This window comes from Amphichorda felina (assembly GCF_050947745.1).
Source record: "Amphichorda felina strain 45539 chromosome Unknown scaffold_1, whole genome shotgun sequence".
Lineage (NCBI taxonomy): Eukaryota > Fungi > Ascomycota > Sordariomycetes > Hypocreales > Bionectriaceae > Amphichorda > Amphichorda felina.
In genome coordinates, this window is record NW_028145049.1 from 3,373,050 (window position 1) to 3,392,820 (window position 19,771).

At 57.2% G+C, this 19,771-nt stretch overlaps 9 protein-coding genes across 9 annotated transcripts; 5 read left to right on the forward strand and 4 right to left on the reverse strand.

Moving 5' to 3' along the window:
* Positions 1-7: 7 nt before the first annotated feature.
* On the forward strand, positions 8-1,003 carry ACO1O0_001075 (Tho complex subunit 7-domain-containing protein; the record flags this gene model as incomplete). The annotated part of the gene is made up of 1 exon (XM_083190568.1): positions 8-1,003. The coding sequence occupies one exon, from the start codon at positions 8-10 to the stop codon at positions 1,001-1,003; it is 996 nt and encodes a 331-aa protein (XP_083054427.1).
* Positions 1,004-1,168: 165 nt separating this feature from the next.
* RBL2 (tubulin binding cofactor A) lies at positions 1,169-1,602 on the reverse strand (the record flags this gene model as incomplete). The annotated part of the gene is made up of 2 exons (XM_083190569.1): positions 1,169-1,360; positions 1,423-1,602. The coding sequence occupies 2 exons, from the start codon at positions 1,600-1,602 to the stop codon at positions 1,169-1,171; spliced, it is 372 nt and encodes a 123-aa protein (XP_083054428.1).
* Positions 1,603-2,354: 752 nt separating this feature from the next.
* On the reverse strand, positions 2,355-4,249 carry MCD1 (kleisin alpha; the record flags this gene model as incomplete). The annotated part of the gene is made up of 2 exons (XM_083190570.1): positions 2,355-3,929; positions 3,986-4,249. The coding sequence occupies 2 exons, from the start codon at positions 4,247-4,249 to the stop codon at positions 2,355-2,357; spliced, it is 1,839 nt and encodes a 612-aa protein (XP_083054429.1).
* Positions 4,250-5,734: 1,485 nt separating this feature from the next.
* PMR1 (uncharacterized protein) lies at positions 5,735-9,083 on the forward strand (the record flags this gene model as incomplete). The annotated part of the gene is made up of 4 exons (XM_083190571.1): positions 5,735-5,887; positions 5,946-7,107; positions 7,170-8,483; positions 8,551-9,083. 4 exons carry the CDS (start codon positions 5,735-5,737, stop codon positions 9,081-9,083), a joined length of 3,162 nt encoding a protein of 1,053 aa, XP_083054430.1.
* A 569-nt stretch (positions 9,084-9,652) lies between these two features.
* COG4 (conserved oligomeric Golgi complex subunit 4) lies at positions 9,653-12,096 on the forward strand (the record flags this gene model as incomplete). Its single annotated transcript, XM_083190572.1, has 2 exons — positions 9,653-9,657; positions 9,729-12,096. The coding sequence occupies 2 exons, from the start codon at positions 9,653-9,655 to the stop codon at positions 12,094-12,096; spliced, it is 2,373 nt and encodes a 790-aa protein (XP_083054431.1).
* A 714-nt stretch (positions 12,097-12,810) lies between these two features.
* ACO1O0_001080 (Tannase/feruloyl esterase) lies at positions 12,811-14,539 on the forward strand (the record flags this gene model as incomplete). Its single annotated transcript, XM_083190573.1, has 4 exons — positions 12,811-13,165; positions 13,247-13,382; positions 13,442-13,988; positions 14,048-14,539. The coding sequence occupies 4 exons, from the start codon at positions 12,811-12,813 to the stop codon at positions 14,537-14,539; spliced, it is 1,530 nt and encodes a 509-aa protein (XP_083054432.1).
* Positions 14,540-14,811: 272 nt separating this feature from the next.
* Positions 14,812-15,803, reverse strand: ACO1O0_001081 (uncharacterized protein; the record flags this gene model as incomplete). The annotated part of the gene is made up of 3 exons (XM_083190574.1): positions 14,812-15,155; positions 15,241-15,314; positions 15,376-15,803. The coding sequence occupies 3 exons, from the start codon at positions 15,801-15,803 to the stop codon at positions 14,812-14,814; spliced, it is 846 nt and encodes a 281-aa protein (XP_083054433.1).
* A 1,415-nt stretch (positions 15,804-17,218) lies between these two features.
* Positions 17,219-18,766, forward strand: ACO1O0_001082 (threonylcarbamoyladenylate synthase; the record flags this gene model as incomplete). The annotated part of the gene is made up of 1 exon (XM_083190575.1): positions 17,219-18,766. One exon carries the CDS (start codon positions 17,219-17,221, stop codon positions 18,764-18,766), a length of 1,548 nt encoding a protein of 515 aa, XP_083054434.1.
* A 123-nt stretch (positions 18,767-18,889) lies between these two features.
* RET3 (coatomer subunit zeta) lies at positions 18,890-19,607 on the reverse strand (the record flags this gene model as incomplete). The annotated part of the gene is made up of 3 exons (XM_083190576.1): positions 18,890-19,130; positions 19,189-19,426; positions 19,496-19,607. 3 exons carry the CDS (start codon positions 19,605-19,607, stop codon positions 18,890-18,892), a joined length of 591 nt encoding a protein of 196 aa, XP_083054435.1.
* Positions 19,608-19,771: the final 164 nt, after the last annotated feature.

The window sequence follows — 19,771 nt, forward strand, 5'->3', positions numbered from 1 at the left end:
GACCAAGATGTCGTCCTGGGACCTTCTCGACGAGAAGGCCGAGTTCGACCTCCACAAGTCTCGCCTCCTCGCCGTCGAAGAGCGCCCGTTCAAACGCATCACCAAACGCCTTTCCTCCACGCCCTCCCTGGTTGCTACCGGCGCGCCCCTCAAAGCCCCCGAGAGCCCGGCCGAGCTGCTCCAGGAGGATTTCACCCTCGACTTTGCCGCCTTCGACAGCAGCATCGTGCGGCTGCAGTTCCTGCACGCCGCCAACGCGCGGGAGCGGGAGCGGTACCGCGACGATCAGGACCGCATCCTGCGGGAGAGCCAGGCCGCGCGCGACACCAACGCCCAGCTGCGCGAGCAGCTCGAGGGAGCGCGTGCGACGCTGGCCCAGCGCAAACGCTTCGACGACATGGCCGACAAGATCACGTCCAACCGGCTGCTGCGGCCGCGAGAGGAGCAGGTCGCCAACCTGGCTAAGCTGGAGGAAGAGTGCCGCGAGCTGGAGCGCGAGAGCGAGACGTATAGCGAGACGTGGAGGGAGCGCAGGGACCAGTTCAACAGGATCATGGAGGAGGGCATGCTGCTGCGGCGGCAGATTCGGGACGAGAAGGAGGAGGTGGACCGCCGGGAGGGCATGAACGAGGGTGGCGAGGACGAGACCAGCGGCCAGACGCCTAGGCCGGAGCACAGCGGAAACGCATCGCCGTCCCCCGACCCCCACGGGGAGTCCAAGGGCGAGGGCGACAGCGAGACGCCGCGGATGGCAGGCTCTCATGCTGGAACGCCGGCTCCAGATGGCTCTCATCTGCACCCAGGCGACAGTCTGTCGGTACCTTTCTCCCGAAATGGTAGCCGGCAGCCCAGTCGTGAACTGTCGCCGATGCCACGCCGCGACGGAGAAGACGAGGAGATGGATGACCACAGGGATTCAAGAAACATGACAGAAGCGGGTACTCCCCATGTATCGGTAGAACCGCCAGAGCACACTGGGGATCGTATGGAGGTAGACACCTGAGTTGATTTGAGCGATGCATCATGCTATAGTAACATTACGATACCACATCCACGCCTCTTTGTCCCCAACGATGGAATCCTGCCTAGACCTTTGTGAGCTCTAGTTCTATTATGTATCGTAGCCTTCACGAATCACGGACTCGCCGCGGTACAGCCATTCTCCATCCTAGGGACCTCCGTTCTGGGTACCTCTGGCCTGATTCAGCACGTTCTTGGCTTGGTCGAGCTCCGTCTCAGATACACCAGCGCCCTCGCTGATAGCAATCTGCTCCTCCAGCTTGGCTACAGCATCGTTAATGCGCTTCTTAATCGGCCCAAACACGGCCTTTGTCTCCTCGACGGCCGTTTGCTTCACGCCCTAGCAGTCAGCGTCCCATCTCTCACTCCACCAGACGACCACACAAGGGGATGGGCGCGCACCTGCTGCCTGAGCATAAACTCGTCGTTGCCATCCTCGCTGGATTGACCATTCTTGATCTTCTCCTCGAGGATCTTGACCTTGGCCTCCTGGTCGACCAGCTCCTTGTGGTAGGAGAGCTCCTCCTTCAGCAGGCGAAGGACGGAGCTGGTGGCGATGGTGAGCTGCGAAGGGGCCGGCATGATGGCGGCGTACGGCTTGGGATGAGAAACGGTATGATTTTATGAGTAGAAGATGGGGGAAACACGTGTTTGATGTCCCAAGATTTTGGATTGTTACAGTCTGAGATCAAGTTCAAAAGAATCCGTGGTTGCAACCCAGCAACAAATGAGATCATGGGCGACGTGGGGTTACTGTGGCGGGGCAACTGCTCCCCCTGGCCTCCATCTGGAACGAACCTTTCCTCGCCCAAGCTCCAAGGTACGCGACCTCCATTATCCGTACAGGCGCGTCGAGATCGCGCTTGTCCTGTAGGTAGCTGCCTCCAACAGACAGCCTACGTCTCAAATAGCAAACTGTACTCCTAGTACCATCACCAACTCGGGTCTCGAGGTTTCGAAACAGTTAAAAGCAAATTCTAATTCACGCAGACAGATCGCAGGCAGGAGCTGACATGGCATTAATGATCATATTCAAAGCGCCTCAACAAGTATATACATGGACGTCACAAACAGGTTCTGGACAACGTGACAAGTCGTACAGGCTCAGATAGTCCACCCTCATCAAACCCTTTTCCCAATTCCTTGCCGTTCCCTCTCAAAGTCCAATGGTATCTTCAAAAACTCCTCCAACGCCTGCGGGCAATCCAATCGGCAGAGGCCCAAAATGCGCGAATCCAGCACGGTCGTAGTTTACACGGGCACAATGACTTGCCTTTAAGCACGTCATCCAAACATTACCAAGAAGAATCTCACTTTAGGTTGTCAGGAAGCCCCTACGCCCCGACAGAAACGATGGGAGCTATGACAGCGGGACGCTCAGGTTCATCGTCCTGGTTGGCAATCTCGCCGCCAGCTTCCCGCTCGGCCCAGTCACCCCAAAGGCCGCTCTTGCTTCGCACTCGGATGGGCGCGCCCAGATCCGAGCCCTGCTCAACCTTGATGGCATCCTTGGTGGCTAACACCAGACACTCGAAGAACATCTTGGTGGCCTCAGCCTTGGTCGTCTTCTTCTCTGGCACCAAGTCCTGGAAGACAACTGACGTCTTTTTCCTCTTGTCCGCACTCGTAGCGGCCTCCGCACCGAAGAGATCCCGAAGAACGTGAACAGCATGCTTAGTGCTGAGCGACACAGGGCCGTCGGCGGGATGGGGGACGGGTATAGTTGAGTCATCACCGCCCGGGAGAATGGCGCCTTCGTCCTCGTCGTCACTTCCGTCGGCAGGAATGCGCACAATGCTGCCATCCTCAGCAACGCTCTTGTCGCCAACGCGCTGCCCGCCAATCACAGTGTCATCGTCGTCGCCAAGCTCGAGGCGAGGAGACTTGGGGTTGCCCTGCTCGCTTTCCACATCGGCGATGCCGCTATCTCGCTTACGCTTCAGCTCATGAGTTCCGCGAATGGCGTCCAGCGAGAGCATGCCGCGCAGCTCGGGTGCCCAGCCTTGACCCCGCCCGTCCATGAGGACTGATGACACGAAACCGCCGGACTTCTGCATATCCATCAGGGCCAGCAGGAAGGGATCACTGGGGAGGAAGGCGGTATCCTTGAGGATGTTTGTGCGGTCGATCTGCTGCTGCTTGATGTGATTGCTAGAGAGCGTCGTCTGCTCGTCGGGCACCATAATCTTCTGTTTCTTGGCCCGGTTGGCGGGACGTCGGACGAGTGTGGTTTCAGTCTCGTCCTCGGGCTCGTACAGGTCGCGGTGGTTAGTGTACTCAGCCTCGGCTTCCCTCGCAAACACCTCATCAATGTCTGATAGAGGTGACTCGGAGATCCTGGCTCGGTTGATGTCGAATGCGCCCATCAGCTCCGGGACGGCGGACTGGTCGCCGGCGTTGAAGCCGAAGTCATCGTCTCCCATGGGAATATCACCCTCAGCATCAGCAATCCCGACACCATGGTCACCAAAGTCCAGTGACATGTCTCCGTCGCCCCTATCCTTGCGGGGCCCAACATCCAATTCACTAAAAAGATCGTCCTCCACGGGTCTCGCGTCAGGGGCGTCTCGACCAATTTCAACGCTATCGAGACCTAGATCGTCGAAGTCAAGCTCAAGACCAAGATCATCCATGTTTCCAAGATCCTGTTCGTCGAGAGGGTTGCGGTTGAGGAATTGGCTGTTGTCAAAATCCTCCTGAAGGTTGATGTCGCGGTTGCTGACGCGACCTTTGCGGCCAACGGGGGTGGCAGTAACATCCTCTGTCTGCGTGAGCAGCCACGACGCGTCGGGGGGTGGGGGAATGTCAAGGTTGTCGTATGGGGTGATACGGTCTGGCAGCAAGAGAGCCTCCCTGTTGGACACCTGCAGGTTGGCCGCCATATCGTTGTTTCCACTGGAGCGGAAAGCCTAGGGAGGTTAGAACGCGTCATTGTCAGAATGTAACGGGGGATGGTGGTGCATACCATCTTGATCTTCATCATAGCTTCGTTGCAATCATCCAGCAGATAGCGCGTCTTGCGCTGGTATATCCTGACAACACCAAGCAAAAGTTGGGAACTGAGACGAAGGGCAAAGGGGGCATGGCTCGGCTTGATGATTTCCTCGACGCCGTCTGTGACATTTTGTTGGAGGACAGACGTCTTGGGGAGCTTGCGCTCCATGCTGGCCGACAGCCAGATACGGGCCAGAGGCCCATTCTTCTGGAGGAGGGTCTCTGAGTAGAACATGGTGCCTCCGCGTGGCGCACGGGCGCGGCGAGGACCAGAGTCGCGTCGATTGAAAGCCGAAAATCAAGTAAGGGCAACAGTAGTGCACCAAGTAGCACGCAGAGGAGCAATAGCCTTGATCGATGAGGGTGCGGGTGCGTGCGAGGTTGAGTTCTTCAACAAGCCAGGTGGTCTGGTGGAGGTTGTAATGGAGAGCGCGCGTGTGGAGTGGGTCGGTCGGGTCGAGCTGTAAACAAGAGGACAGACAGCACGGGACAGCTTGACGCGCCACAAGCGTAATGGCGCGAGTGTGAAGCTAGGAAATGCAGTCGCGAGAAGCAAAGAATGAGGGTGGTGGTCGAAGCAAAAGGCGTCAAAGATCACGCTGCGTCGGGGGGCGCGGAAATGATGCTCGGTCGACGATGGGGAGCAGATGGGAGGCGTGCAGTGGAAAGGGAAATTTGTTGGCGGGGAGGTCGCCCTGACCTGGTTGATGAAGGCGCGCAGCTGGTCAGCGAAAATGGCGTGGCTGGGGAACCGTGGCTGCTCATAATCACGGTGGGCCGGTGTTCCAACCTCTAGTCCTGATTCGGCATAGAGTGGTCCCGGAAAAGGCTATCTCCGGTTCCGTCATTGTTTGACTCAGCGTGCAGTTTATTACACTCATTCAAAGTCACGGATCGAAAGCCGCTGTTATTGTCTTTGACTTCCCCGAACAGTTCAATTGGGCCACGTGCAATTTTGCGTGGATAGGAGGCTACTAATAGTACTCATGTGTCAGTAGGGAAACGGGCGAGGACGAGTACTACTCGTAGTAAACAGTGCACCAAGCGGTTGCGTAAGACAGATCATACCGCCTATGATTCATAGTACTAGCAGTACTACGCTTTCTGATGGTGATACGAACTGCCTAAGTAGTACGGGTATGCCCATGGTAGTTAGATACTACTTATCTACTAGTGGTTTCAAATAGAAGTTGCCGGACGCCGTGAGACCTACCTGCCATGAATTTCTACGAGTATCAGGATAGCTTCCATGTGCTTGTCGAGCATTGATCAGTGATGGATACTTTGACTAACAATACAGGAGTCCCCTGTCCCGTGTTCAGGCGTCCCTCCAGGTCCAGACCTCAGCCACGAGAGCCGATGCGGTTTCCGCGCCAAATTGAGCTAGCGCACGCTAATTGAGTCCCCTGGATCTCCAAGCAACACCTTCTTCACTTCCAAGTTCCAAGAAGGACAACGCCGCATCCTTGGACATCACCCATCATCCACGTCACCCTCTCCTCCCCTCCAATGTGGTTCTAAAAATTATCCCAACGAGCTGTCTTGTTCTCTACCTCTATGCACTCCTTTTGATCATCTCTATAAGACAAAAACAGCGCTAAGAGAACCCCGACTCTCTTTTCGATCCCCATGCATTGATCAACCCTCGTTCCCAACGCGCCGTCCGATGTCGATGCTGGTCCTACTCTCGCCCGCGACCTAAACCTCTCCGTATGATACAATGCAGCTACCATGGCCAGGGCGCGGGGACAATGTGTCTCTTCTCCCGACCGCCGGCATCCCCACCATAACTGGCCTCGCGAGCGAGCCTGCCGACGGCGACAGGCCACCTTCGCGTATCCGCCATGCGCGAACGACTTCGGCACATGCGCGCGTGAGTAATACACTTTGTATTTCTTTTCAGGCGTACTATCTGCTAACCTTAAGCAAAGGGTATTGCCGACGAGTTCTCCCACATGACGCCTAGCGAAGCTGCGGCTCACCTACGAACCTCCCTGACGCATGGCCTGCACCCCAACGAAGCCCTAAAGCGACTCAGCGAATACGGCCCGAACGAGATTCCACACGATCCCCCGGAACCTATATGGCTGCGATTCATCAAGCAATTCCAGGAGCCTCTGATTGTGCTTCTCCTCGTGTCCGCCGGAACGTCGCTCCTCCTCGGGAATATGGATGATGCTGTCAGTATCGCAGTGGCCGTGACCATTGTCGTCTCGGTAGGCTTTGTGCAAGAATATCGATCCGAAAAGTCCATTGAGGCCCTCAACCACCTGGTCCCGAATCACGCCCATTTGGTCCGCGGTTCTGGGAGTAAACCACCCAGCTTCCCAACGTGGCCGCTACAGACCCCGGAGCCCCAAGACCACGCGCCCACGCCCGGCACCCGATCCCCGAATGAGGATGTCTTGGATGCTACTTCATCAAAGGTCATGGCGGCCCAGCTTGTGCCTGGCGACTTGATCCTCTTCACCACAGGAGATCGGATTCCTGCCGACGTGAGGGTCATCAGAGCCACTGATCTGACTATTGACGAGTCCAACCTTACCGGCGAGACAGATCCCGTCAGAGTAGGGTCTGAAGCACGGACACGGAAAATCAGCTCTTATGGGCTTATTCCCCAGTCGTCCAACAACTCCCTGGGCCCAGGAGACAGCAGGGATGCGTCAGAGGCAAACAAGAATATTGCCTACATGGGAACGTTGGTGAAGTCGGGTCACGGCCAGGGTATCGTCTTTGCCACGGGAGGCCATACACATTTTGGTACCATTGCTACGAGCGTCTCAGGAACGGAAAGCCCGCGATCGCCACTTCAACTGTCTATGGATGACCTGGGCTCGCAGCTAAGCAAGGCTTCGTTTGTTGTCATTGGGCTAATTTCTCTCGTCGGATGGCTACAGGGTAAGAAACTGCTGGAGATCTTCACCATCTCCATATCTCTTGCTGTTGCCGCCATCCCAGAAGGTCTGCCCATCATCGTGACTGTGACTTTGGCTCTGGGCGTGCATCGCATGGCTAAGCACAATGCTATCGTACGCCGGATGCCAAAAGTTGAAACACTGGGCTCTGTGAACGTGGTTTGCACTGACAAAACGGGTGAGTTGGAATCGTTCCAGTCGACGTGGGTTGTTGCACGGCTGACACTAGTTGATTCACAGGCACTCTGACAACTAACCACATGACGACTGCCAAGATGTGGTATTTTGGAGCTGAGGAAGCAGTTGATGTCGAATCAGAGGATGGACCAGTCGAGAACGAGCCAAGTCCAGCATCTCTACGGATTATTCGTATCGGCAACATTGCGAACAACGCCCGGCTGGCCCAGAAATTTACAGAAAATGGCGCTGCGGCAACGGCTGTCCTTTCATCGACCGTCTCCAGAGGGGATGGCAACACGCACACGCGATGGGTGGGCCAGCCCACTGACGTGGCGATGCTTGACCTCCTTGACAAGTTCGGGGAGCACGATGTCCGGGACTCGATCGGCCCTCGGATCAGCGAGACACCATTCAGCTCAGAACGCAAGTGGATGGGTGTCACGATTGGGGCCGACTCCAAGAGTGACAAGGAGTTTGCGTACATGAAAGGATCTATTGAGAAGGTGCTCGCTGCCTGCGATACCTACATGGATAGTGATGGGCGTGAAATTGTTCTAGACTCCGCCCGGAAAGAGAATGCTCTGCAGGCCGCCGAGTCAATGGCTTCCAAGGGTCTAAGAGTGATTGGGTTTGCCAGCGGCCCCGTCAAGTCTACGAGAAGTCGATCTACGGCAGGCGGCCGCAGCGGCACTCCCGGTAGCCCGCCCATCCCCGGCGATGACATCTACAGGGGCCTCACCTTTGCCGGACTCGTGGGAATGAGTGACCCGCCGAGGCCAGGTGTCGGTAAATCGATCCGGAGGTTGATGAGGGGAGGGGTAAAGGTGATTATGATTACGGGCGACGCCGAGACAACAGCACTAGCTATCGGGAAACAACTGGGCATGAATATTGCCGTCCCCAGCGCGCATGGCAAAGGTCAGTCTACGGTCAAACCCGTCCTGAGGGGAGACGAGGTCGATGCCATGTCCGAGTTTGATTTGGCTCAGGCGATGGAGCACACCACCATCTTTGCGCGGACCAATCCAGACCACAAAATGAAGATTATCCGGGCTCTCCAATCTCGAGGCGACATTGTTGCAATGACCGGGGACGGTGTCAATGACGCACCGGCATTGAAAAAAGCAGACATTGGCATCTCCATGGGCCGCCACGGGACCGATGTGGCCAAGGAGGCCGCAGATATGATTCTGACAGACGACGATTTCTCGACCATCCTGCGGGCCATTGAGGAGGGCAAGGGCATCTTCAACAACATCCAGAACTTTTTGACGTTTCAGCTGAGCACGAGTGCTGCCAGCTTGTCTCTAGTGTTTCTGTGCACTTGCTTCGGGTTCAAGAACCCCCTGAACGCGATGCAAATTCTATGGATTAGTGAGTTACCAGGTTCACAGAGCACGGACGAGCAACCATGCTGACTTTCCCCCCCCTTCCTTATTAGACATTATTATGGACGGTCCTCCAGCGCAATCTCTGGGCGTTGAAAAGGTGGACCCAGATGTGATGAACCGGCCACCGAGGAGGCGGAACGATCCAGTACTCACTCGGGCGCTCATCACGCGCGTGTTGACGTCGGCGTCGATCATCATGCTGGGGACGATGCTCATCTACAGCCGAGAGATGCGGGATGGACAGGTGACCCGACGAGACACAACCATGACGTTTACATGCTTTGTCTTTTTCGACATGTTCAACGCCCTGGCGTGCCGGTCGGAGTCAAAGTCGATATTTAGAGGGGAGATGGGCCTCTTTGCCAACAATCTCTTCAACTGGGCGGTGTCGCTGAGTGTGATCTGCCAGCTGCTGGTCATCTACTTCCCGTGGCTGCAGTCAACATTCCAGACGGAGGCGATCGGGTTCTTTGATCTTGTGCGGCTGGTGATCCTGTGCAGCACTGTCTTCTGGGCGGACGAGCTGCGAAAATACCTGAAGTACGGGAAAAGGCGTTTGGGAGGATACAGCCAGGCAGTATAGACGGTGGTACGAGTACGAATACTAAAGGGACAGGCTGGGGGCCTGGGGCCTGGAGCAAGGGGTATGGGCGGGTATTATAAAACGGTATCATGACCTGCATAGCGAGACTTATAGTGCAAATGTAAACTAGATGCTTTGGATCTCATCAATGGTTGAACTGTCGCAGCAGGAACCACGTGGTGGTATGATAATTCGTGAGCTGGTGGTTGGAGGTGTCCAAGTAATAGAATACTTTAGGTGCTCGGGTACTATCTGTTAGTGGTTCAGGGTGCGTTCAGGGGAAGGTGGCCCTGCAGGTGGTGGCCACCTATTACTATCCCGTACGACATCCAAGCTCTACCTAGGTACGACTACTACGTTAGGACATTGACCATCGACCATTAAACCACCGCCAACCTCGACTGGAACCGCCACGACGATTGCGACGACGACGATTGCGACGACGACGATTGCGACGACGACGACTGCGACGACACGGCGACGAGCCCAGGCAGCTATGCAATCTCCCGAATCCCTCGATTAGCCTGCCTCAGCGTCCATGTCTGCCCTTCCCAACGGCGCCCACGACAATGCCGTCGTCGCACCCCCCACCACTACCACTGCTACCACATCCACAACAGCCATAGGCATCCAGAATGCCTCCAGCGAGGCAGAGCTGCGCGCCGCCCTGGCCGACCTTCACGCCCGCGAGACGTCGGTCAAGAAGCGCCTCGATGCCCTCGTGACTTCGCAGGCCGATCTCTCGCGCGACCTCGGCCGCCTCGACCTCCTGCGCGCAGGCCTGGGCGCCCAGGTCATTGCCACCCGCTCCGTCAGCAACGATATGCTCTCCACCGCCGCTGATACTGCTGGCCGCCTGAGCGACCGCGTGAAGACCCTCGACCTGGAGAAGAGCCGTGTCGAGGACACCCTGCGCGTCGTCGAGCAGGTCGCTGAGCTCAAGGCCTGCGTCCACGGCGTGGTCGGCTCCATGGGCGCTCCGCAGGACTGGGAGGCCGCTGCCGGCTACCTCGACCGCGCGAGCCGCGTCCCCGAGGCCATTGCCAGGGGCGCCTTTGCCGCCAGCGTCGTGCCCAGCGTCGAGGTACCCGATGCCCCCTGGGTGACCCTGGGCGACGCCCGCGAGAGCCTGTGCGGCCTGTTCCTGCGCGAGTTCGAGAAGGCCGCCGGCGATGGCGACGGTGCCAAGGTCACGCGCTTCTTCAAGCTCTTCCCGCTGATTGGCAGGGCCGACGTCGGCCTCGACGTCTACGGGAGGTACGTGTGCCAGGGCGTGGCGGGCACGGCGCGGGCCACGCTCAAGGACGGCTTCGGCGCCCGCAGGGAGGGCTTCTTCTACGCAAACGCCCTGACCAAGCTGTTTGAGCACATTGCCCAGATCGTCGACGGCCACGGCGGCCTGGTCGAGCGCCACTACGGCTCCGGCAAGATGGTGCGCGTCATCGAGAAGCTGCAGATGGAGGCCGACGTCCAGGGCGGCATCATCCTCGACTCGTGGAGCGACGACCGCAACATCGACAGGAGGCTGACAGACGTCAAGAGCTACCCCTTCTCGTTCCTCGTCCAGAGCTTCCTGCCCCAGCCGCCCCGAGCAGGGACCTCCCGGGTGAACTCGCCCGCCGTCGGAGCTGGGAGCAATAACCCTCGGGCCAGCGAGGACGAGGGGGTGAATATGAAGGAGGTGGATGGGCTTCTGAATGAGATATCGCTCATGCTGGGGCGTTGGTCGCTGTATACGCGATTCCTCGCTGGGAAATGCATGGTAGGTTACGACCCCAGAGCGCCGCGCAGTAACACGATTGCTCACAGAAATAAGGACCCATCTACGCCGGACGATACGCCATCGACTGTTCCAGAGGTTCTGGTAAAGTCGAACCTGTACCGCAAGGTCTCGAGCAAGCTGATCAGCCCCTACAACGTCATGACGACCTTCTTCTTCCGCAGGTCCGTCGAGAAGGCGTTCCAGCTCGACGAGTACCCGACTGGCCTATCATTGAGCTTGAACAGGCCAATCGACAGCAACGCTCCATATATTATTCTCGCCGTGGACGATGTCATGTACATTGTCAACGCGGTGGTACAGAAATCCCTATCAACCTCCCAAAGAGACATTATAGCCTCCGTCATCCCCACCATCGGGCGGGTGCTCAGCGGTGACTTTGTGGGCATGATCCAGCGCAAGATGCGGGACGAGTCTTACCCCAAAGCTATGGTCCAGGGTGGCTTCCCGCCGGAAGACCGGATTATACAGTTCATCGTGTTGATCAACAGCCTGGACATGGCCAACGAATACCTGACGAGGATCATCCGAGGACGCCTGGGGACTGCCGACGGTATGACCAACGGCGCCCCCCACCAGAGCCCGCTCAAGGCCTCGTTCCCCTTTGAGCGCGACGTCACCTTTGTGGCCAACGCTCTAACGACACTGGAAACGACATTCGTCAGCAAGTCGGCCGAGCTTCTCAATGAGGGCATCCAGGTCCTGTTCAACCAGGTAGTCAAGGCACGCCTGCGGCCGGTCCTGTCGGACACGTTCCGCGACGCCGACTACACGTTGACCGAGGAGGAGATTGCCGAGATTGCGCGGCAGAACGACGAGGACGAGGACGAGCTGCTGGAGGAGGTGCCGCGGCGGTTCGAGCACGGCTGGGAGCTGCTGATGAAGCCAATCTCCCGGCTGATGACCCCTGGCACCTACGAAAGCCTGCTGGACATGACGGCGCTGTATCTCTCCAAGGTGCTGGAGAAGCGGATCCTCAGCTACAGCGGGCGGACGAATCCCTACGGGGCGATCCGGATCGAGAGGGACTTTACAGCCATTGTGAACGTGGTATCCGGGGGCAACTACGGGGTCAGGGAGGCCTTCGCCAAGGTGACGCAGCTGCTGATGGTGGCCAACATGGAGGACGACGAGTGGGAGGAGATCATGGCGCTGGACGGCGACGACGGCATCGACTGGGTTCTGACGGAGGAAGAGAAGAAACGGGCGAGGAGTCTGGTGAGGATACTTTAAAATCAAAAAAGGGGGTGGGGAGGACATGTTAACTGGAGTAGACGGGAGGCGTACTGGAACGGTACAGACACAACCATGGGCGGCTTATAGAGGCAGCATCATCATCATCATCATCATCATCATCATCATATTGCGGGTTATATCAAGTGCCTACGGATATATTTGGCGTTACCAGAAGCTTGGGCTCGCCTCTTTGAGTTCTCGTCCTCCTGTCGTCCCCCTGTCGTCCTCCTGTCGTCCTCCTTCTCCTTCTTCCTCAACGCCCAAAGCGCAGTGAGACACCGGCAGGCAGCCGGCCACATATTATGCGATATGCGAGGGTGGCAGGGATCCTAGCGTCCCGACTATTCGGGGCGCACGCGTCTCGTCTCCCTCCTCAAGTGTTATAATGTCTTGGTCTGACTCGCGTCTGCCAGCCATCATTGTTGGAGCCTTGCAGGGAAAGAGGAGCTTAGGCCTTGCCCCCCCCTGTCCCCCTCACGTTATGAACCTGGCCTCGCATTGACACTTCAGCTCGTCTAGCGACCACCTCCTCGGTACGGAGGCTCCGTACCGTCTTGCCAGTCCATCGTGGCCAAGCGCTGGGGTCCGTGGGGGCAGCGACTGGGGGGAGGGGAGCATGCTGCCCTGTCTGCAGCTCTCCTCTTGCTCCCCCTCCTGCTCCCTCTCCTGCTCACACTTTATTCCCAGTTTGATCCTGGCCGAGACACTGCCATGACGCCGCTCGCCCGCCTCAGCTGGCCTCTCGCCGTCCTCGGCCAGCTCCTCATAGTAGCAGCAGGCACAGCGACCCCCACCGAGCAGTCCTTTCGCGAGCGCTGCCTGTCCTTCACGCCCGAAAAGTTCATCTGGAACTCGACACGGACGCGCCTCGAGTTTGTTCCCGGTGGCACAACGCTGGTGCTCGACGACAATGTCGAGTCGTGCAACCGACCCCAGCAGGCCGTCGATGCCGACATTTGCCGCGTTGCCCTGCAGATCCCCACGTCAGCACAGTCCAGCATCAGCTTTGAGCTTTGGCTGCCGGAGGAGTGGGCTGATGGGCGCTACCTGGCCACTGGCAACGGCGGTATAGATGGCTGTTCGCTTGTTCCTCCTTTCCTTTGCCTCGAGAAGAGAGGTACACGATGCATTGGCTGACCCATCCAAGGCATCAAGTATGAGGATATGGCCTACGGCGTGGCTAATGGGTTTGCCGCCATGGGCACCAACAATGGCCACAACGGCACCACCGGCGAGACCTTTCTCAATAACCCAGACATTATCGAGGACTTTTCCTATAGAGCGTAGGCTATCTTGGATCTCTAGCTCCAATTCGTGTACTGACATTGAACCCATCGGAAAGCCTCCACACTGGGACCGTGTCCGCCAAGAAGCTCATTGAGAGGTTCTACCACAGCAAGCCATCGCACTCGTACTATCTCGGCTGCTCGCTCGGCGGACGGATGGGCATCAAGGCCGCCGAGACCTTCCCTGACGACTATGACGGCATCGTCGCGGGTGCCCCCGCCGTTGACTTCAACAACCTCCAGGGCCAACGAGCCATGTTCTACCCCGTAACGGGCCCCGTTGGATCCGAGAACTTCATCTCGCCCGAGACTTGGACAGGGCTCATCCACAAAGAGGTCCTTAGGCAGTGTGATGGCATTGACGGCGTCGAGGACGGTATAATCGAGGTCCCGAGCCGCTGCTTCTTTGACCCGCAGGCGCTGCTCTGTGGGCGGCGCCAGCAGGTGCAGTGCCTCAACGCCGCGCAGGTCGAGCAGCTCGAGGAGATATATGCCCCTTATACGTATGACGACGGAACTCTGATCTACTCACGTATGAACCCGGGGAATGAGGAAATGGCCATCCAGAAGCTCTTATCTGGCAAACCATTTAGCTACTCGGTGGTACGTTCTCCGTCCTGCGCCATTGCTGTTCAAATGCAATTTACTGAGCAGCACTGTAGGACTGGTTCCGATACGTCGTCCTCAACGACCCGAGCTGGGACCCCATAACCTACAACAAGGATCTCGTTCGCCATGCCGACCAGCTGGACCCGTCTGGTATCAGGACCTTCCCCGAGACCCTCCCCCAATTCAAGGCGCGTGGCGGCAAGATCCTCAGCTACCACGGTGGGCAGGACCACCAGATTACCAGCCTCAACACGGAGCGCTTCTGGGACCGCATGTCGTCCGCGGATCCCGACCTCCACGACTACCACCGCTTCTTCCCCGTCTCGGGCATGTTCCACTGCAGCGCAGGGCCCGGTGCCTGGGCACTAGGGCAGGGCGGCGGCGCCCCTCGCGAGGGTGTGCCCTTTGACCCGCAGCACAACGTCCTAGCCGCTGTTGTGGCGTGGGTGGAGAGGGGTGAGGCACCAGAGAGTATCACGGGGACCAAGTTTGTCGGCGATGATCCCGGTGCAGGCATCGACTTCCAGCGGGACCACTGTCTGTGAGTTTAATATTCCCTGTGTGCCGGTCGTTCGATTGGGGGTTTGCTAATGAGACATGTATAGATACCCGCGGACGCAGACGTATGTGGGCGGCAACTATAAGCTTCGTGACAGCTGGGAGTGTCAGTAAGGGAGGAAACCAATACTCAGAGATAAGTCGTAGGACGTAAATAGAAACGGAAGCGTTGCAGGTCCTGTCCCAAAGGATAGCGCGCACTATTTCTCAAAAATCTCATAATTCATCAAACATGGATTGGACAGTAAGGTACACGTTCTCACTGGACACGATGATAAACCGAGTGGCTCTCGCTCCCCGCCACGAAGAGATCCTCGGTGCTCCGGTCCTGGGTCTCCATCGCAATCTCGGTCGTCACGGCAATCCTACCGGAGCCCACGCCATGGCCACGACCCTTGTAGCCGCGAATGGATGCTGCCGTCAGTCTGTGAAGCCCGAATCTCGACCCTGTTACGTAGGAGGCCTCGATATTGCGCGGTGTCATGCTCAGCGTGCTCAGTGTGCTCAGCGAGTCCCGGACGGTCTTGCCGAGCGTGTAGAAGGATTGGCGCATAACGATGATGGTGGCGGCGATGATACCCACGAAGAGCTCCGTCATGGCGACTGTGTTAGAGTCTGTATTGGCCCCTTGGGGATAGGTGGTTAGCTACACACAGTATGGGTGGGAGAGGACAGGTAATTGGCGTACAGTAGGGGTCCTTGGCGGCTTCGGGATCGGGGATGTACATGATTGCGACGCGCCAGATGGCGCATCCCGTATGGCTGTGGTCTCTGTCAGTGGGACTGTGGGAACAGGATGTCAGGAAAGGGGAACAATTCATACATCAACCCCAGGGAGACCAAACCGAGGAACTCCAAGAGCTCCCTGCTCCGGCGCTCTATCATGAGCAGAGCGGGGAAGGGAAGGACAATGAGCCAGATGGAGGTGATGCAGTTGATGTAGCCGTTGACCAGGCGGAAAGGATCATTCTCGATGCAGCGGCCTGGCTGGTCGGGCTGCCAGGCCTTGTGGACGGGGTTGCACTGGAAGGCGGACACGAAGGTGGCACTAAGATAGTAGTGGCCGACGACGGTCATGAGGACGTAATTGCTGATCTGCGCGATATGAACGCTGAGAATAGCAGGCTGGCGGAAGATGCCCATGTATATGACGCAGATGGACAGCTTGATGATGCCGGTGGTGAGCTTGAATAGGATTTGGTTGATCCAGAAGAGCTGAGTATTCCAGGACGTGTAAGCGAATGTCCTCATGGGTCACAATTAATTGAGGGGGGATTTGTACCAGTTTGGGTGTGGTAGAACTGAGAATTTCAAGGGGGATATCGTCCTTGTGATGGCCATATCCCCATATCGTATAGGCTATATCTTGTGAGCCCGGGCGTTTCTAGATGTTACATGGCATGTAATACCTACCTCCCAAATTAAGTCCAGCTTGACACAGAGCCAGAATCTGCGGCTACATCAGTACAACCATCCGTTCACGAGTACATAAGTAGCTCACCATGCCAATTACAAGCAGGTAGTCTGTTAGAGCAAGAGCCCTCCTCCGTGCGCGATATGCGATCCTCCATGATGCCAGAATGACCGCTACAATAGCCAGGGTGACGGTGACGATGATCAACTGGGGCGAGTTGTTCTGGCCTTGATAATACTTGCCCATGATGGAGATCTATCCGTAGGCGACTATCCGCACTCAAACCTACTTCCCATATAGAACTCGACAAGGAGAGAAGGGGAGGGGAGTAATAACATCAAGTCCCCCTGTTCGTCTATTTATTTATTATTAGCCTTAGGTTGATAGACGCCGTTTGTGGTCGGGGAAAGAAACACAACCGGCCCGATAAGCCTGCTTCATGGCCCTGGACACATGGCGTGGGCTTCATTAATCATACAAGTGAGTCGTAGCCGTGGTGAGAGTCTCGGCGCCTTTCAGGACTCTGAGACACGACTTTCTAAGACACAACATGATTCTGGGAAGCCGGTGAACAAGTACGAGAAGAGGTTTGGTGACTGGACCCCGTCCCAATCTCGTCCGATAGCAGCCGCCGGGGACTTGGCCGGTGCTCCGAAGTCTTGAAGGAGAAGGACCAGATGGCTGAACGACCAGATTTGATCGTCGCGCACGTTTGATTCAGTTGGCTCGGTTAGCTCATGTCTCAAGAGTGAGGTCTAAGGCGTTGATGATCGTGGCGGCCAGGGCCATTAATATGCACGATTGACGGGCAATGTCTTGAACAGATAGCACTATGATGATGGTCTTAAGGTAGGTTGAGAGAGGGTACTGGTAGTACTAGTAGATTTTGGAGCTGTAATAGTACTACTATGACTAATAGTAGATATAGGTATTAGATAGGTAGGTAGTGGATGCTCCGTACGTACATGTACGAACTGGGTACGAAGTATGAATGGAAGGAGCAATTGCCTCGAAGGACTCTACGCAGGAACAGGGAAGGTGCTGGATAGGGATAGCGGCAGTTGCGCTAACCCCACCTGGACCCCACTGTACGGATCTCGTCCCGTCACTGTAAACTCACCACTCACCACACTTCCGACCCCACAGTCGCTGTGAGGAGCCTGCATGTCATGACAGAGTCCATCACTATCAATCTCAGATATCTTGAAATTTTCACATGAGCCAATGAGTCAACCTCGACCTCGACAACTGCATGTCCACCTCACCTAATCCCGCGCGTTTCCTCAAGTTCCTCTCAACCGCTCTCAACCGGACCTTGTCGCTCGATAAGCCAAAAACTTTTTGCGTCTCCAAATTCCGATATCGCATCCGCCACCAACCGCCCTGGCCCCTTGGCCTCGCCCTGCACACGACCTCGCATCAGCCAAGCTCAACCCTACAGCAGCTGCCGATCCCCACGGCCGCCGCGTCCGTCCCGACAATGGAGACGCGCGTGGTTAAGGTTCCTGGAAACAGGCCACTGGGCCACTTCCGAGACGCCTCTGGCCCGTCTCGGTTGGATCACTGGGAGGTTGACACGGAAAGCGACGCCATCAAGCAGCTGCAAGAAGCTGCCGTTTATCTCAACACCAAAGACACTCCCGTGGCAATCCCTACTGAGACTGTTTACGGCCTAGCTGCAGATGCTACCAGGAGCGCGTCAACAAAGGGCATCTACGCCGCCAAGGGCAGGCCCTCGGACAACCCCCTCATTATCCATGTCTGCGATCTGGAGATGCTACGCGGGCTACTAGATGCGACTGCCGGCGCCGAAGACGATCCCATCCCTGCCAAGTACAAGCCTCTAATCGAACGCTTCTGGCCGGGTCCTCTCACCCTGCTGATGCCCAACCCGACCCCCTCCAAGCTGGCCCCAGAAGTCACCGCCGGCCTTCCCACGTTCGGCGCGAGGATGCCCGCCACCCCGCTGGCCCTGTCTCTCATCAAGCTCGCCGGCGTGCCCCTGGCCGCGCCCTCAGCTAACGCCTCCACCAAGCCCTCCCCGACCACGGCCCAGCACGTCAAGCACGATCTCGACGGCAAGATTGAGCTCATCCTCGACGGGGGTGCCTCCAACGTCGGCGTCGAGAGCACAGTCGTCGACGGCCTGTGCGACCCTCCGGCCATCCTGCGCCCCGGCGGCTTAGGCATCGACGAGCTGAGGAGCTGCCCCGGCTGGGAGAATGTCGTCAAGGCGTACGAGGACCACGGCTACGATGGCAAGGCGGCACCGCGCGCCCCAGGCATGAAGTACAAGCACTACAGCCCCAAGGCGAGGGTGGTGCTCTACGAGGCGACGTGCAAAGGAGGGTCAGACGGGATCACGGCCTCAGACGTAGAAGCCGCCTGCTCCATGGAGAATGGAAACATAGCAAACGGCGCAAACGGTAAAATTATAAGCAGAATCGGTGTTATCCGCACACAGCGGTGGAAGCAGGCAGCTGGGCTCCGGAGCGACAAGCTGCGGCCAGCAGCAAGTCAACAGGACGCACAAGGCGGGGAAGACGAGCAGTCCGAAACATCATACGACGTGCTGGAGGGCCATCTCATAGACAGCAACGGTGAGGTAATAGGGGGTCTCCTGGACATTGACCTGGGTAAGGACACCAGGAGCATCGCGCACGGGTTGTTTTCGGCCCTGAGGGAGCTAGATCAGCGCGGCGCAGATATCATCTTCGTCGACGGAATAGAGGACGAGGTAGACATTGCCGGGGCGGTCATGAACCGCCTCCGCAAGGCGGCGTCCGAGATTAGAACGTGAAAAGCGACCAAATAGAATTCATAATACCCCTTTATCTACCGACCTATAAGGCATGGCTTTTTTTCCACTTCTGTCCTCATAAAGCGCTATAGCAATAATAACTCCACCCCGTCGTTGCCGTCATTACAGTCCCTGCCGCAGCCAGTCCGCCAGCTTGGACTTTCCGAGCTGCGCCAGGTTGTTGACGCCCTGCTCGCTGAGGTCGATGCGGCCGAGCGGCACGTCTTGCGTGGGGGCCTTGCTGACTCTCTGGACGATGATGGTCGGGTCCGTCTCCAGGATGATGCCGTCGTCGACAATCTCGTCAATCGCGAGCGAAACGAGGTCGTAGTTCTCGATAATTGTCCGCTTGTCGACAGATTGCCTGGGGAACCAATGTCAGCCAAACAGGTCACCAGTGTCACCAATAGCTGCTTGCATACTTGAACAATAGATGTAGTGAGTCCCTGAGAGCCAGAATTGTGTTGTACAGCAAGATCTCGTTCTCGTCGACGCTGCCGACGACGTAGATCATGACATCGGACTCGAGCTTGTAGAGGACGATTCGGTTGTCGTAGAGGATGATGTCGCCAGTCTGCTTGGCCGTCTTGTCAATGAGACCCTTCTCGAAGGCCTTTTGCGACTTGACGTCGGGGTATGGGCTGGTCGAGGAGTTTCCGGCTGCGCATCACTCCTATTAGCGACTGGCATATAGCTAGGGGTAGGACGGTGGGAGAAGAGCGAGCTCACCATTCGGCGCAGAGTGTGGAGACGAGTAGTACTTGGAGAATATGCGCGAACCGTCCTCTGTGCTGAGGATGAGGACGGCTTGCACCGAGAAGAGGGTCATTCCAGGAGACATGATGGCGGTGGGTGGTTGAGAGTCCGTCCTACCAACTGCGCATACGTATCTCTCTACAGCTAAACAATGGGCCCCTCCAACGAAATGCTAAGAGATGCCAGATGCCAGATCGCCGGCGAAACGTATCTCCGTCACCGAATGGGATGAGGGAGGTGTCGCGTGTG